General features: G+C 37.0%; 1 protein-coding gene across 9 annotated transcripts in view; it reads left to right on the plus strand.

Moving 5' to 3' along the window:
- The window catches only part of CDK14 (cyclin dependent kinase 14), a 343,783-nt gene that overhangs the window by 78,864 nt on the left and 249,777 nt on the right, over positions 1–15,142 (plus strand). For all 9 annotated transcript variants that reach the window (XR_012579124.1, XM_026795414.2, XM_026795418.2 and 6 more), the window contains 2 exons: positions 4,408–4,653; positions 14,459–14,553. Coding sequence is in view for 8 of the 9 variants with exons in the window: in XM_026795414.2 (XP_026651215.1) it covers positions 4,408–4,653; positions 14,459–14,553 (341 nt within the window). In the remaining variant the exon portion in view is untranslated. The remainder of the gene's footprint in view (positions 1–4,407; positions 4,654–14,458; positions 14,554–15,142) is intronic.

The following is a 15,142-nucleotide window of genomic DNA, read 5'->3' on the forward strand; positions in this document are numbered from 1 at the left end:
TTGCCAACATCCATTTTTCATCGTGGTCCTCTGAGGTACTGAGATTGCTGTGAGGTGGGAACCTTGGTGCAAAGCAGCTATTTCCTCCCTTATTTTTCATTTCCAGGGCCACCTACCATGCCTTAGGCTGGAAGTGTTGAATAGTCCAGTGAATTCCTTGAGCCTTTTATATATGATATGTGGTTTGAAAGGATAGTAATATTTTCTTATTTATTGATTATGGAGCAATCCATACACAATGCAGGTATTTTTGTGGATTCCCTGTTACATGTGTAATAATTTATAGCTGTTACATGTATTAAGTTGATTGGCTTATTTTAAAATCCTGTTTCCTGTAAAGAAGAAGTAAAGCATAAATGAGTATCCCATACCTCTGTTCCTCATAGTTATGGAATCTGCTGGCAAAAATAGCTTATCTGAAAGAGAGAAATGTGGTTGCATTGCCCTACTTTTAAAAGCCAAATAGTTTTGGAAATAGTTTATCCCTCAGAATATTTTGCCTTGAATGTAGTTTGTGGTGGGAGAAGCACAAAATCATGGCAGTAACTCCTGAAGGGGAAAGAATCACTTCAAGCATTGGCATACCTTAATGTTTACTTATAGAATTACTTGTTTTAAAGAAATGACAATTAAAGCTGCTTAATGACTTATGCAGTTGGCTAGACAAAGGTTTCTTTAAATGCACAGTATATTCATACTGAGTTTCTTCTTCTTGATTGCATTTTATAAATCATAATTGTTGTTTTGTATATGACAAAACAAGGCGTCACTTTTATTGTCTCTACATGCATTTGAGGTCAGTACTTTTTTGAGGCTACAGTTTTGAGGCTGCATGGGAAAAAGAGATAGTTTCCATAACTTTCTGGATCTTCATTGAGGTGACTAGGGTTGTTCTATGTGTAAAAGAAGGGTTACTAAAAGAATAGTGCCCATCTGAAGAATCTATGACTTATGTAGATGGAACAAATGAAATGGGTTGAAAAGTCTGATCTTAGAGGTGGCAGAATGTACTTAGAGGGAAAGTCTCACTGTCCCAGAGGATCACCCAGGAGCATTCAAAAGATTCTGAAATTGAACCAGTGTTCTTTATGATAAATATTATGCTTTAACTGGAAAATTGTCCTAATTCTCCTATGCAAAAAGAAATATGGAAATGAGAAGATGTGTTAGCTTCTCCTGACTACCAGCAAGGAGCTACCAGGTGGTAGACACTGGTTTGCAAGTCTAACACTTTCTGATGCTAAGTATTTGTACATATCCTTTGAGAAGTTAAAATTTATAAGCAGCAATTATGCTGTACAAAGGAAAATTATATTTAAAAGGCTGAATTAGAATAAAAAAACCCAAACAAATCCATAGCGTTCACAAAGGTGATGTGGTCAAGCTGGTGGAATCTATGATAATTTTCATGCAGAGGAAGACTTCCAAAAGAAGTTATGTTTCCGTTTTGCTTAGCAAATTGTTGCTTTTTTGCATGATAGAGCACTAGAGAGTAAGTTCTATCCTTAGCTGGAGCACAGGAGCAGCTGGTCAGCACTCCGGCTGGCCAGGGGCAAAATCTGTGCTACTGTGGTAGCTTAACCTTGCTGGTGGAGGGAAACCTGACACCACCAATGAGTTTGGGTCTTTAAGCTGGTTACAGCAGTGCTCTAAAGCCACCAATGAGCTTATGACCTTTAGTTGGTTACAGCCAGTGCTCAGTGCTGACCTTTTAGACCTGGTCCTTTCAGATTTTATAGAACATGTTCTCAGACTGAAGTTATGGACTCGGCTATCAATGGCAGAATGTAAAACAAATGCTTAAATATTGTTTCTCTCCAGTGTTTTATAGGCAGGTTAGACAGTTTGGAAATGTGTACCCTGCAACAGCAGCGTGAGCTTAGCTTTGCTGGCTTCAGCAGTGCACAGCAGCCATTTGGATAGAATGCTTTGTTTCTGCCAAGGAAATATTGATATCGGTGAGAGAGGAGTGATGAATTGAAGCCCTTGTCAGCTCTGGCAGGAGATGTGCTGCAGTTGCAGAACAGGCAGATGGGCAGGGTGAGCAGCCTCTGCTTTGGCATTTGTCTGCAGTGCTGAGGCTCTTCCACAGGTGACAGCCTGTGCATCCACCAAGGTGTTTGACTTCTGAGCAGGGAGCTGGTCGGTGCTCATCTTGGTTTTAGTCATTTGCAAGTTGAAAGGTGACTATTATAAAGTGATGATGATTGGGATTTTTATCCTACTCCAGATTCAGTCAGGTAGCCTGAAGGCTGAAGTGCCTCCCTTCAAAATCGAATTCCAAACTGTTACTGCTTCCAGCCAAGACAAAAGTAAGACAGACATACACATGGGGATTTTCCAGTGGAAAAAGAAAACAAGCAGCATTCATGGCATTATTATCTGTAGTATGTTTATAGCTGTGTATTCCAAATATTTTAATCTGCTACAGGTGCCTTGTTAACCTGAAAGGAAGACAAGTACTGCTTTGGAACTTTTTGTCCATATCTCCTACCCCTGTTTTCTAGATCACAGGGTTTCAAATGCTGAGAAATAATGATTACTGATTGCTGATTTATTTGCATCCATGTTGATTAAGCTACTGTATTAACAGTGATTCCAATTTACATTATTTTAAAACGTCTTTGTTAGTAGCAAGCATTGCAAGAACATGGAGATGATAGTGGGAAGTATGTGGATACATGTCAGTGCATGAGAGTTGTTTTAAGGAAAAGAAACCAATTAGTTTTACAAGAAGACTAATTAAAAACTCTTTGTGCTGCAGCTGTTTATCTTTTCTCTCTCTGAAGGAGCAGACCAAAATTACATAATTGTCTTAATTTAAGCCCAAAAAAAGAATTATCATTTGGAAAGAAGGGGATTTTTCCTTCTCTCAAGGAAGTTATAACTTGGTGAAGTTCTAGTCTTGGAGAAATTGCTTTAGTGAGAAGAAAGGCAAACCCTTGTAATGCCTGGTTTGTGACAGTAGTGATGTCATTCATTAGAGTTGACCTGGTACATGATCATTTGGCCAGATGGCACAGTGCAGGAAACATACTTTAAATTTTTAATGTAGAAAAGAAATCTTTCATCTAGTGTTACGATGAATCTTAAAAAAAAAAAAAAAAGCCAAACTCCACAAGGTATAGTAACCCAGTATTTCTATAAACAATTGGAGAAAGTTGGATTTCAAGGCACAAAATGCCTCTGGGAAAATGGCAAAGAAAAATTTATTTGAGAAGTTTTTGGAGATGCTTTGCTTTAGGAAGGAAGACTCCTGATTTATTGATTTATTTATAAGAAAAAAAATTTCTTTTTTCTTTTTTTTAATGTTAACTGTTTTAGGATAACAAGTTTTCCAAAATTAGTATAGATTATTAAATTGTTAATATATGGAATATTAAATTGTTTTTATATGAACAGGTCAATTGACAGCAAATTAACACTGTATCCTTAAACACATGCAAATGTCATGGAAAAAGTACATTGTAGATTACTTTGATTGTCTTACAATTTAGGGAATCTCTTGGGTCTTCTTGCATCGCACTTCATAATTTTTCTCTGCAGCCTGAAAGCTGAAACTATTTCTTTTATTTCCGAGTAAAAAGTCAAGTCTCTTATGGGTGAAAACAGAAACTGAGGCCTCAAATACAACCCCTCACCAACAGTGTAATTTAAAAAAATTGAAATGAAAACCAGAAATTTACATGACTGGAGTACCTACAGGGGCTGTTCTGCTCATTTAGTTCTTTTGAATAAACCATAGCACATTTTGATAGCTCAAGCAGCAAGTGGCAGTCTTTGGAGCTTGGCAGAGTCATACTTCACAGTAACAAAGAATTGAACTTCTGTGCTTTAGTGTGCCATTAGGCTGCAGTCTCACGTTTCAGTGCCTGGGAATTGATTTACTGATTTGATTTTCTGAGACATATGGTGATAATAATAATAACACTGTATAAGCATTATTTAAAAATACCATAATATACCAGTATTGAATCTTTGGAAAGCCAGCACCAGCCAGTGCACATACAAACCACCATCATTTATTTTAGTTTAGTCTCATCCAATTTTGAACAAATGGGAATCAATACTGCTTGTGGATATCTGTGGCTAGATTGGAGAGAGAAGTGGCATTGCTGCCAAGAACACATTGTACAAGAAGACACAAATGTATGAATTTATGTATGTCCCTCCTTGGCCTTCCTTTTCCAGGATCTTTCAGTACATTGTACAAAGATAGGCTTTTTATAGCTATTATTGTGATGTGGGTGTCCTCTATGTAAAATGCATGTGTTGTTTTTTATTTTAGCATAGAAATAGAAAGTGAATGCTTATAAAGTTCAGTGCCTTTTTTGATGCTGGCTAGTGCATGGGATAATATAAACTTTAAGCCTGTTAGAGTCAACAAATGATGTTTTTTCTTTTCAGATATGTGTCACAAAGATGTCTACACGGAACTGCCAGGGAATGGATTCAGTGATCAAACCTCTGGATACAATTCCTGAGGATAAAAAAGTTCGGGTACAGAGGACACAGAGTAGTTTTGATCCGTTTGAGAAGCCAACTAATCAAGTGAAGAGGGTTCACTCAGAGAACAACGCCTGCATTAACTTCAAAACTTCATCTGCAGGGAAGGAATCTCCTAAAGTCAGGCGGCACTCCAGCCCCAGCTCTGTAAGTGCACAGTCCTGGTACCTCTGCATGTGCCAAATGGTGGAATTAGAGGCACCAGATAAATGTTTTCTTGCTTAAGAAGGGATTGTTTACATGGAAGCAACAAAGAAAAAGGTCAAAGCTGCTATTAGATGTGTTTTTCCATATATATTTGTAGTGTTATTAATGAAACAGGATCAGAAAATAGAACTTGAAAAAGACTATGATTATGAAATTCCTTTCAGATGTTTTTTAGGGTGTCTTACAGGATTTCTAAGCATTTTCCTCTCCTTAGCCTGGTATGTCATTACAGCTGCTATAATGTTTATGCGGCAAATTTGGCAGAGGATTGCTTATTTGTTAAGAGGAATTCTTTCCCATGAAGTTTAAGAAACCACATGAATTGTCTTTTTGATTTTTAGATTTCAGTTTTAGAGAAACAGATCAGATTTGATGGATTTTGTTTACATTTTATAATTCACTTTTTAAAATCAAGTAGTAAAAATAACATTCATTTCCCTGTCAGAAACTCTGCGAGAGAGAGGGAAGAGAGAAAAATAACAGAGAAGGGTTTGGGAACACAACATAATAGTTTTATTCTCAAGTATCTTGAAATAAACTAGATAAATAAAATGTCATGCCTTTAATGAGTAATGCCCAGAACAGATTTCCCCCAAAAGACCTTCAAAATTATTGAAAAACTATTTCTGTTACGCTTTGGGAAGAAAAATCCATAATAATGTGACCTTTGAGTTGAAAACTACAGATCTAAGTAGAATGGATGTAACACTTCAAATCTTATTCGGTGGGAAAAAATTTAAAAGGTTGATTGCCTCTTCCTTTTTCTTTTCTTTCTTTTCTTTGTTTTGCTCTATCTTCTGGAGATCTTATGTCCTCCCTACAGAAGTTTGACGGAAGCTTGTCAGACTTCTGACAGAAACGGCAGGAGATTAATTTTCTGTAGATGAGCTGTGTTTAACCCGAGTGGATTTAGCGGGTAAGATGTCACCCCTCCAGGGGACTGTCCTTTTTAGAAAAGGTTACATTTTAAAATGTAACCATCTGTAGCAAAAACAAATTTGCTTTTTTACCATCACTTGGCATTATATAGCTGCTGCCAAAGATGTCTCCAGTGTATTCCATCTGGGTCCATGACAAGGAACTCTTACTATAAAACTTTTACAATCATTAGGAATGGAAGAATCTATTTGCATTGTGTTCACTTGTTTGTGATGCCTGATTATTTTTTGGCATGACAACTATTAATTTAAATGATTTTTTTGGGACAATCTCAAGTATTTAGTGGCATTAACTTACTCCTTATCTCTGCTGTTCCTCTTAGAAACTATTACTAATTTCTGTTAAAGTTTTAGACATTCTCCTGTTAGCATTGAAGGGTTTCAGCTGGTTTTTTTCCAGAATTTTTAAGCAGATATTTTTGAAACTGTGCTTTTGGTATCTTGTTCTTTTCCAGAGGGCTGGCACTCTACTGCATCCATACAATCTCCCATGATCCCGGTGTTTTCTTATGTAAATGACATTAATGCTTCCTCTACTAGTATGCTGCTGCTTAGAGCCCTAGCTAAACATATGCTTTTGGTAATCCTTGTCCACGGTGACTCACACAGACTTGCTGGATACAGGAGGTGCAAAGGAATTTCTTGAAATACAATTCTTATTTCTCAACTTCCTGTAATTCTCTCTGATTTTTATAGCTCTGTTTGGTGGACTCAGTTCCTCCTTTTGCTTGGAGCCATTGTTAGTAATTTTTGATTTTTCCTCACAAGGAAGAGCATGTGGAATAATGAAAGTGTTCATGCCAATGAAGAGGAAAGAGCAGTTCACAGCAAAAGGTGGTGTTAGCCCTCTGCTGATCAGGTCACACCTGGTGCTGCCTGGCAGACCTGAGTTCAGCCATCCAAGGCAGAGACGAGAGCAGGATGCTTTTATTCCTATTCCCATAACCTGAATACATGGCTTCAGGCAGTGGATGCCCTGATGCACATTTTATTGAGTGATACCCGTGTGGTTAGTCACAGGAATGTATCATTCTGTGGTTTTGAATTAACAAAGAGTTGATGGTTGTCTAGCAGATGCCCCTGCTACTTACTCTTCAGATCATTACATCTTTTTCTTCCAAATCAGCTGCATACTCTCCCTTACTGAGTTCATACTTGGTTCTCTGGAAATTCTCTCTTGTATAGGTTATACCAGTCAGAACAAGCAGTTTCTGTAAATATTCTTGAACATGTTATGCCCTCTGGGTCATATGGGCTACAGCTGTGGAGTTATTTTTCAGTTTTGGCTCTGCTTTCTGTAAGCTTTATTTTAAGATGTTCTGATAGAGATATGCTACCTTCAATTTTCTCTTTCTCTGATTAGCAGAGGAACAGAATTAGAGTTAGACTTCCATTTTGTCTTGTCTTTTCAACATTTGAAGACGTCTGTACAGAAGGTACATGGCCAAGGCTTGCAGTTTCTATATCACTCACTGCTTCTGCTCAGGTAAAAGTCTTTTATTTGTCTCAGAAAAATAACATTTTTCAAGATGTGACCTGAAAGACCTTGTTTATAATGCCCTGGGGTGTCAGTTTCAGTTTTGATTAATCTCAGCAGCTTTATCACCTCTCTGACAGGTATCAGTTTCAGTGTTTGGTAAAGATTACAAAATACTCTGCAGGTGGTGTGTTGCCCATTTTGTGTAGTCCATACCTTTGAAATGCACTGCACTTTGTGATGAGAAAGATGAAACACACACAGAGGTTTGGGGAAGCTGGAGCTCCATGATCCTCACACAGGTTGTCACTTGGAAAATAAATCTCTTGCTTTTGAACTTGAAGTATTTTTCTGCAGTTAATGTCACACATTGTTGCAACCTGGTAGAATTCCTGTTCTGTTAATTGGTGCAGTAGTGTACAGACAGAATTTAGAACTTTTTGTTTGTTTCTTCTTGTACAACAAGAATTTTTTTTCATTTTTACACTTAGAATCTTCCCACCTTCTCTGCTTACTTTGAACATAAGAAAACATCTAGGGGAGTGATTTCCAAACTGCTTATGCTGATTGAAATTGTATGTTGCTATGAGCTGTATTTTCCAGCAAAAGAGAATTATTTCTTAATCACAAGAGTAGTGGATAACCTGGAGGTAGTGAAGTAGGTGTTTTCCTTCCTGTGCATTGCCTGTCAGCCACTGTTAGAAGGGAATTTGGCTTGACAAACCTTTTCCCTGGTCCATCCCAACACAATATATGTGTTGTGTGTGTGTATATAAATAAAGTATACATACAACTATAGCTGTGCATACTTATCCATCTCTCTGTCTTCATCTATTTTTCTAAAATTCTCATGCTGAGTCCTTTGTCTTCTAAGGCAAGAAAATGCTTTTCTTTTCTCCTTAAATGAAAAAAAAGGTAATACTACATAATAAACTAGACAAAAATCACAACTGAAAAGCAAACATGTGCCACTCTGCCCCAAACAGCTGGTTTTAAAAGATGGCTTGACTCTAATTATCTGAGAATTTTATTTGAGATCCCTGCTCTTTAGACACGTGATCAAACCCTCCAGAGCAAGGTAAAGTTTTGGTGTATTGAGTTCACATTTTATACACTAAAATATTACTTTTGTACCCTATATAAATAGAATATTGCAAGCTGTATAAAGTAGCCATCTGCTCAAGATTTAGTTATGTAGTGATGCGCATCAGTTTGTTCTCTTTGAATAGCTTAAGCTCCCTGGTGGTGAATTTAAATATCATGCATAGGTATAGGTTCCTACCTGTCAGTTACTTTTTAAAAACAAAATCAAGCAAAACACTAATATTCTACTAACTCAGATAAATGTAAAAACCCCAAACATTAAAATAAAAATAATTGAAATAAGCAGTGCTTTACTGCACTGACTCTGTACTTTTTTTGGGAGAGCAGCCTTTCTTCTGTTTCTGTAACCTTTATTAATTTTCAGTTCTGATACATGCAACTTTCCTCCAAAAAGTACAAGCAAAAAAGCATGAATCCTATAATGATCCTACTGATCCTGTTAGCACATCTAAAATAAGTTGTGTAAGAAATCTAATTCTAAAATAGACACTCATGTCAGGATTTTCCCTGAAAGTTAGACGTCATTTCTGTCTACCAAAATAATCACTTGCTGTGCCAATCTTGCCTCTCCTCCTCTTCAGATGTAGGCAACCTTCTCCAGTTAGGAACCTGTAAATTCCTAGGGGAGCTGCATCCTTCCTGGTTGATGTGTTTTATGGAGGTAGCATAATTTCAGAGCTCAGTGTAGAGAGTGGCGTGTCCTTAATGTCACAAAGGAAGCATTAATAAATCCTTAACCTGAAGGATACTCTCTAGATGAAAAGGCAGATAAAATGTGGCAGTTGAGCCATCTTCTGTGCTCTAATAGCCTGGAGAACAAGTGAAGAGCTTTAAAAACTGCACCCTTCACAGGGAACTCTATGGTTGCTTCAGCCCAGGTTGCTCTTAATTTATGGCTGTGTGTTCAAGGGTTAGGAAGATGCAAGCAGCAGAATGGGATCAGAGAGTGGGAGAACTGAGGCTGAGGCTTGGTTTGAATGCTTGAACATCTTTGTATCCCTTGAACATTGCCCTAGAAAACAGTCCCACTTTCAAGATATGGTCAAATTGGCCTATTATTATAGGTAGGATACAACCTGCAATTAGTGTGGAAACTGCATCTGGTTTTGTGAAAGGAGGTTTACTCTAGTGACAAAGAAGACAAAATGCTTAAAAAGTAATCATCTGTCATTCTTGTGATTTAATCTCAGTTGAGCTTCCTGGCCTGTATTTTTCTTTCAAGTTTTTCTAGCAATCAATTCATTTTTTTTCAGAAGTATAACAAAGCAGATATTCACTTTTGATTTTTCTTTAGTTTACAGAGGTACTGTGAAAATAATATTTTTCTCTTGATGGTAGTTTTATATTGAAGTTTAATATCCCCCAGTTAAAAAAAAAAAAAAAGAGAAAAGGATCTATTTAAAACTTAGACTCAGGAGTGTGGCAGTTAAGTGTGACATTCACAAGCTGTTCTGCAGTTATGAAAAATGCATGAGAACATAACCCACACAGCTTCTATAGGAACAGTCAGATGATTTTCAGTGTAATTTTCCATTAAAGCCTTCTTTATTACATAGATTTTGAAAAATTCTGAGAAAGTATTCACGTGGCAATGTAGTGCAAGGATTCACACTGCAAGGCCTTGTTTTAAACCTATTATCTCTCCTACAGGCTGTATCAATGAAACAGCCATTTGAAACTATGCGGTCAGAAAACACAGTTTCTTCTCATTTCTTTTTTCCTTTGTTATTTTTAATACTCTCACGTCAGTTTGAACTACTAGCTTCTTCTATTTCTGTACTCAACATTTTGGCATACTCTCTCTATCTTTGTTACTATGATCTGTATTTCCTTAACCAGAGGGGAAAAAATATCTAATCTTGGTTACTGCAAGCCATGCTGCTAAAAATGCTCACTTCTGTGCTCAGTGGTGCTCTTAGACTGATCTAGCACTGGGAAGAATGTAGGCTTATAATAAGAAAGCTGCCTAATGAAAACTATTTTCAAGGAAAGTGGAACATGAAGGCAAACAAGTAAAATTCCCAGTGAGTTTCCTGAGGGGAAAGATCTGCATTGCTCTGTGCTCCAGTTGCCCATGTCCTCTTGGGAATATGATGGTCTACCACAACCTGTGCTGACTTTCACAGTGACTTGGGACTGTTCTTCAGAGGCATGAGGACCTTTACTGTCTTTTATCTCAGTAATTCATTTAACTTTGCCATTTGAGTTCTTTGAAAGATTTCTCTAGAGCGTGCAAGTTCACTTTGCAGTGAGTTTTCCAGTTGTATCAATTTCTTGCTGCCTGGTTGTTTACTGCCTATTTAACTTTTTGTTTTTAGATAGTTCAGTCCTGGTCACATATGCATCTAGGTGGTGGGGGTTTTTTCTCAGCTTTGTAAGTTGGGGGGCTTTTTTGGTAGCAAATGAGGAGCTCTAACATGGAACAACAAGCCCAAGTAGTCCCCATGATCTTTAGTACATAGAAGGGTTGCCAAGCACTGGAAAAGGCTTCTCAGGGAAGTGTCTGAGTCACAATCCCTGGAGATATTTAAAAGATGTGTGTAGATGTGGAGCTTGGGGACATATGGGGTGGGCTTGGCAGTGTTAGGATTAGAGTTGGACTTGGTGTTTTTTAAATTTTTTTCAAAGTTAAATAATTCTGTGATTCTCTGATGGTGTTTTAGAGGGTTAAAAAGCAGTAAGAAGGAGCAAGAGGAATGGAAAAATAATGGCCATAGAAATATTGCAAGGTTACATCCTCAAAGAGAAGCTTTGAAAAAACTTTGCAAAATACATGTGTTCAGCTGTAACAAGTACTCTTTTCCATTGAGAAATATTGTCTGGGTCATATTGGGGGATTGTAAAATGTTATGTAAAATACAGGGAATTTCTTGTGAGTCTGCTGCTTGTGATGTCTGTCAGTGGCTGATGCAAGCACATCTGATGTGCTCTGGATATGTCTCACTCACTATGTGCATTTCAGTCAAACACATCCCAGGCAGAGTAAGGGACTCCTGTGTATATACAGTCCCATGTATTTTACCAGAAGGAATAAAATACTTTAGAATAAGAAATTGGACTTAAAAGTGGATTTTCTAGATTTGATTTTAATGTTAACATTTAATGAAAAAGCCACCAACTTTGCTGTAACAAATAATATTTTTAAACAGAAATGGTTGTAAAGGATATCTGAATAATGAAATCCATATCTATGAAGCTGAAAAAATACCCATATGTATGAGGGACTGTAATAATAAAGGAAACTAGGGTGAAATAGTTATAATTTTCAGCAGTTGTGTGGAATTTCAAATTATTCAGATTCCTTCATTTAGATTCATTTAAGCTTAAAACTTAGGTTTTGAAAAGTTATGTATTTTTGCATTATTTCTGTCTTCAGCTCCTTTATAATTCAGAAATAAAGGGAAATATAAGAAGTGTTGGAACTTCTTAATTTCATAGGCAATTTGTAATGAAAAGTTTGAATTAGTGTATGAGATTTCATTTTTAAAAAACGGAGAAAGTTTTGGGGAAATGGTAAAGCTGTCCTTTCATTGTCTAAAATAATTGCAATATGATGAGTGTTTTGACATTTCATTAAGAAGTATCTCACAAATTGAATAAATTCTGAGGCAAAATAATATATCTAATAATATAAACAAATAAAAAAAATCATTAAGTGCTTTTCTCCACTACATGCCTTGAAAAACTGTAAGCCTTTAAAGATTACAAATGCAAGGAAAAATAATGTCCATTTTCACAAAGGGAGCTCTCACAGTGGAGAGCTGGGCAATCCAATGTGATGGTGCCACGGGAGCAGAGCTGCTGTAGGCTGGGCAGGGAAGGTGTCAGCCAGCGGTTGGTAATCCCAATCCAGGCAACACCAGCTTTTGGTTTGCCTGTTCGTGGTGAGGATGCAGCACTTCCAGGAGGAGAATGAGTCAGAAGTTATGACTTCCAGTCTGTGCTTCTGGCAGCTGGACTATGGAAGAATGAGCTTGAGGTTGTGGGAATAATTATTGTTGATGGTTTACTGTGTGGTAATGGATTAAAGACATCCTGTTTCCTATCAAGATCTTAGGGCTTTACAAGTTGTTGTGACCTTTAGATTATGGTTTCCAGAGGTAGGGAATAAAAGCAAATCTCAGTGTGAAAATAAGAATGGATGTGAAACACATGTATGCACCCTGTCCTCTCTCTGTCTCGTTATGAGGAAGCCAACAGTGAACTATTCACTGTTAACTAGGGCAGCATTTCCACTCCAAACAAAGCTACTCACTGTGTGTTCATTGCAGCCTGCAATCTGGGAAATGCTTTGCACTCCCTCTTCATTATATGCAAGACGTTTAAACATCTAACCACTTCTTTTCTGAAGTTTTTTAATGTTGCATTAGTCCATAGTTGGATAGCTAAATGAGAAGTCTACTTGAATAAATATTTTAGTCACCTCTATTAGTGACATCTGTAATAAAACTGTGATTTAAAAAATCCTAAATTTTTTTTAACCAGGCAGAATGCCTTTTTAAGCACAGATTGGAAACCAAGAATATTACTGCCTTATCTATAATGAAGGGTTCCAAATAATGTAGCAGAAAAAAGATCTGAGTGTTTCCTTATGATAAATTTGTGCAAATCTATTAATACTTAGGAATTGGATAGCAAAATAATAATGGGTCGTTCTTTGTATTGGAGAGAGGTGAAAGGGCTCAATTTTGCAACCATGTATATGTATGCCCTTATGCCATTGAATAGGAAGCTGGAATATTGATATCAAAAAAGGTGTATATTTGTCAAAGTGCCAGATTTTTTTGCAAAGTGAAATAGGACAAGTGAAGAATAGTTGAATAAAGAGAATGTTTGCATTTTCTGGCTAATGGTTGATAGAGTGTCGTGGCCAATTATGAGGCACCATGTCAGTTTACCTGGTATGCCTCTGCCTGTTTAAATAAAGCAATTTTTAGGGTCAGTTGATTTAAAACTTTCAACCACGGCTTAGCAAGAATTTACACACAGATGTACACTGTACTGTAATGTTTGTTTCCTTTCAAAAGACAGATGCATGGATACTTGTTGTGAATCAGACATAGGGTACCATGTGTACAGCTGCACATGGCTCATCCCAGATGAATTCAACCTCAACCATGCTGGTTTGCTTGTCTACTTTCCTCTGTAGCATTTAGCAAGAGTATTATCAAATCAGTCATTGTGTGTGATTTGAGTACTAGTGCTGACTCTCCCAACTTCTCTATGATCTTTTGGTTGGTTTAGGACAGCAAGAATATCTGAGCACTGCAGACTAAAAGAGATGTAGGTGTGCTAAGGGCAGTTGCAGGTCAGTTTTTTGCGGTGTGCATCAGGTCTTGGAGAAGAAATAAAATTCTGTTTCCTTCCAGACAACTGGAAAGTGGGGAAATGTGGGAAAACGGAATGCGCTTCAAAACAGTCAAGCATTTTCTCAGAATTTCAGAATGGAAAATTTTAATGTCAGGTGAATTTCTGTTTTTGCAGAGTTGATTTATTCTCTGTTAGGACTGTGTACAAGAGGGCCAAGTATCAGTCTGTCACAAAGGCCAGGTGAGCTGTCTGGCCCTCTGAGCAAGAATCATTCCTTAACTTGGCTCAGTTTTAGACTCTTCACTTAGGCTGCAGGTATTAAGGATACAGGACTTTTATCAACTATATAAAGCGTACATTAAACTATGATATGTTTATATCCACATCTGAAGACTCTAACCATAATTCAGAAGGTGGCATCATCAAAGATGCTTTCCTGTAGCATTTTGGCCACTCTCTGAACAATGAGTGATTTAATGGGACATTGGCTTCTTAGAGCAATGTTTTTGATGGGCTTTAGTCTAAAAAAATTAGAAAAAATATCTAGCCTGATATTGTAGGGCAGATTAAGGGTGCTGTTTAGATCTCTAAACATAGACAAGAATGCTTTAGTTGTTAATGATCTATTTTCCTCTATGAAGTGATATATGTGAAAAATAAAACAGAGCCATCTCTTTGATTAAGAACAAAATGTTTTTGATAGATCCAGTGGTGTAACTGTATGGTTGATATCAGCAACTACCATCTGGGTTGTTGAATAAATATTAAAGGTTTTTTCCTTATTAATTTTTTTTGGTTGGTTACTGAAAACCAGCATGTCTTTGAGCCTTGATAATGATATTTGATCTCTAAAGGTTGAGTCAAAGCAGTTAATGTTATGGGTGGAATGCTGAAAGATCTTTTTTGTTTTGTTTAGCCTACAAGCCCTAAGTTTGGAAAAGCAGACTCATATGAAAAACTGGAAAAACTAGGGGAAGGGTCCTATGCTACAGTATACAAAGGAAAAAGCAAGTAAGTGGTGTTTTCTTTTCTTTCAATTTTGTGAGTAAATAAAGATAAGCAGAAAGTATCAAGTGATATTGCTGAACATGTACATAGATCTCTGTGAATCCAAGTGCTGCTGACTACCATGTGCTCCAGTGGAAGGGGCTGAGACCATAGTGCACAGGTAGCACATGGCATACACCAGAAAAAGATGAGGTTCTTGTAAATCTGATGTTTTGTTTGCACTTCAGTGTTGTGCTACTTCTTTGGTATCCATACCAAATTCATTCCTAGGGGTAAAAGCAAAATATGCTGTCAGGTAGAGTTTTGTGATGGTCTGAGAACAATGCTGAATATATGTGATAAGTTGTTCATTTTTGTTTATCATTATGAAAAAACTTTAATAAGACAGCATGAAGGGAATGAATGGAATTTTGGACTACTCTAGGTTTAGTTTGTTTACAATAGTTTATTTACAGTTGTTGCAACTACTCTACCTCAAAATAATCTATACATGTCACATATGTTTTCAGTCACTTTAATGTTATTTGTTGTAGCTTTTTTATCCCCAAATGCCCTAAGCGTTTTTCTATTGCATAAAATAACTCAGTAAACA

This window comes from Zonotrichia albicollis, chromosome 1 (assembly GCF_047830755.1).
Source record: "Zonotrichia albicollis isolate bZonAlb1 chromosome 1, bZonAlb1.hap1, whole genome shotgun sequence".
Classification (NCBI taxonomy): domain Eukaryota; kingdom Metazoa; phylum Chordata; class Aves; order Passeriformes; family Passerellidae; genus Zonotrichia; species Zonotrichia albicollis.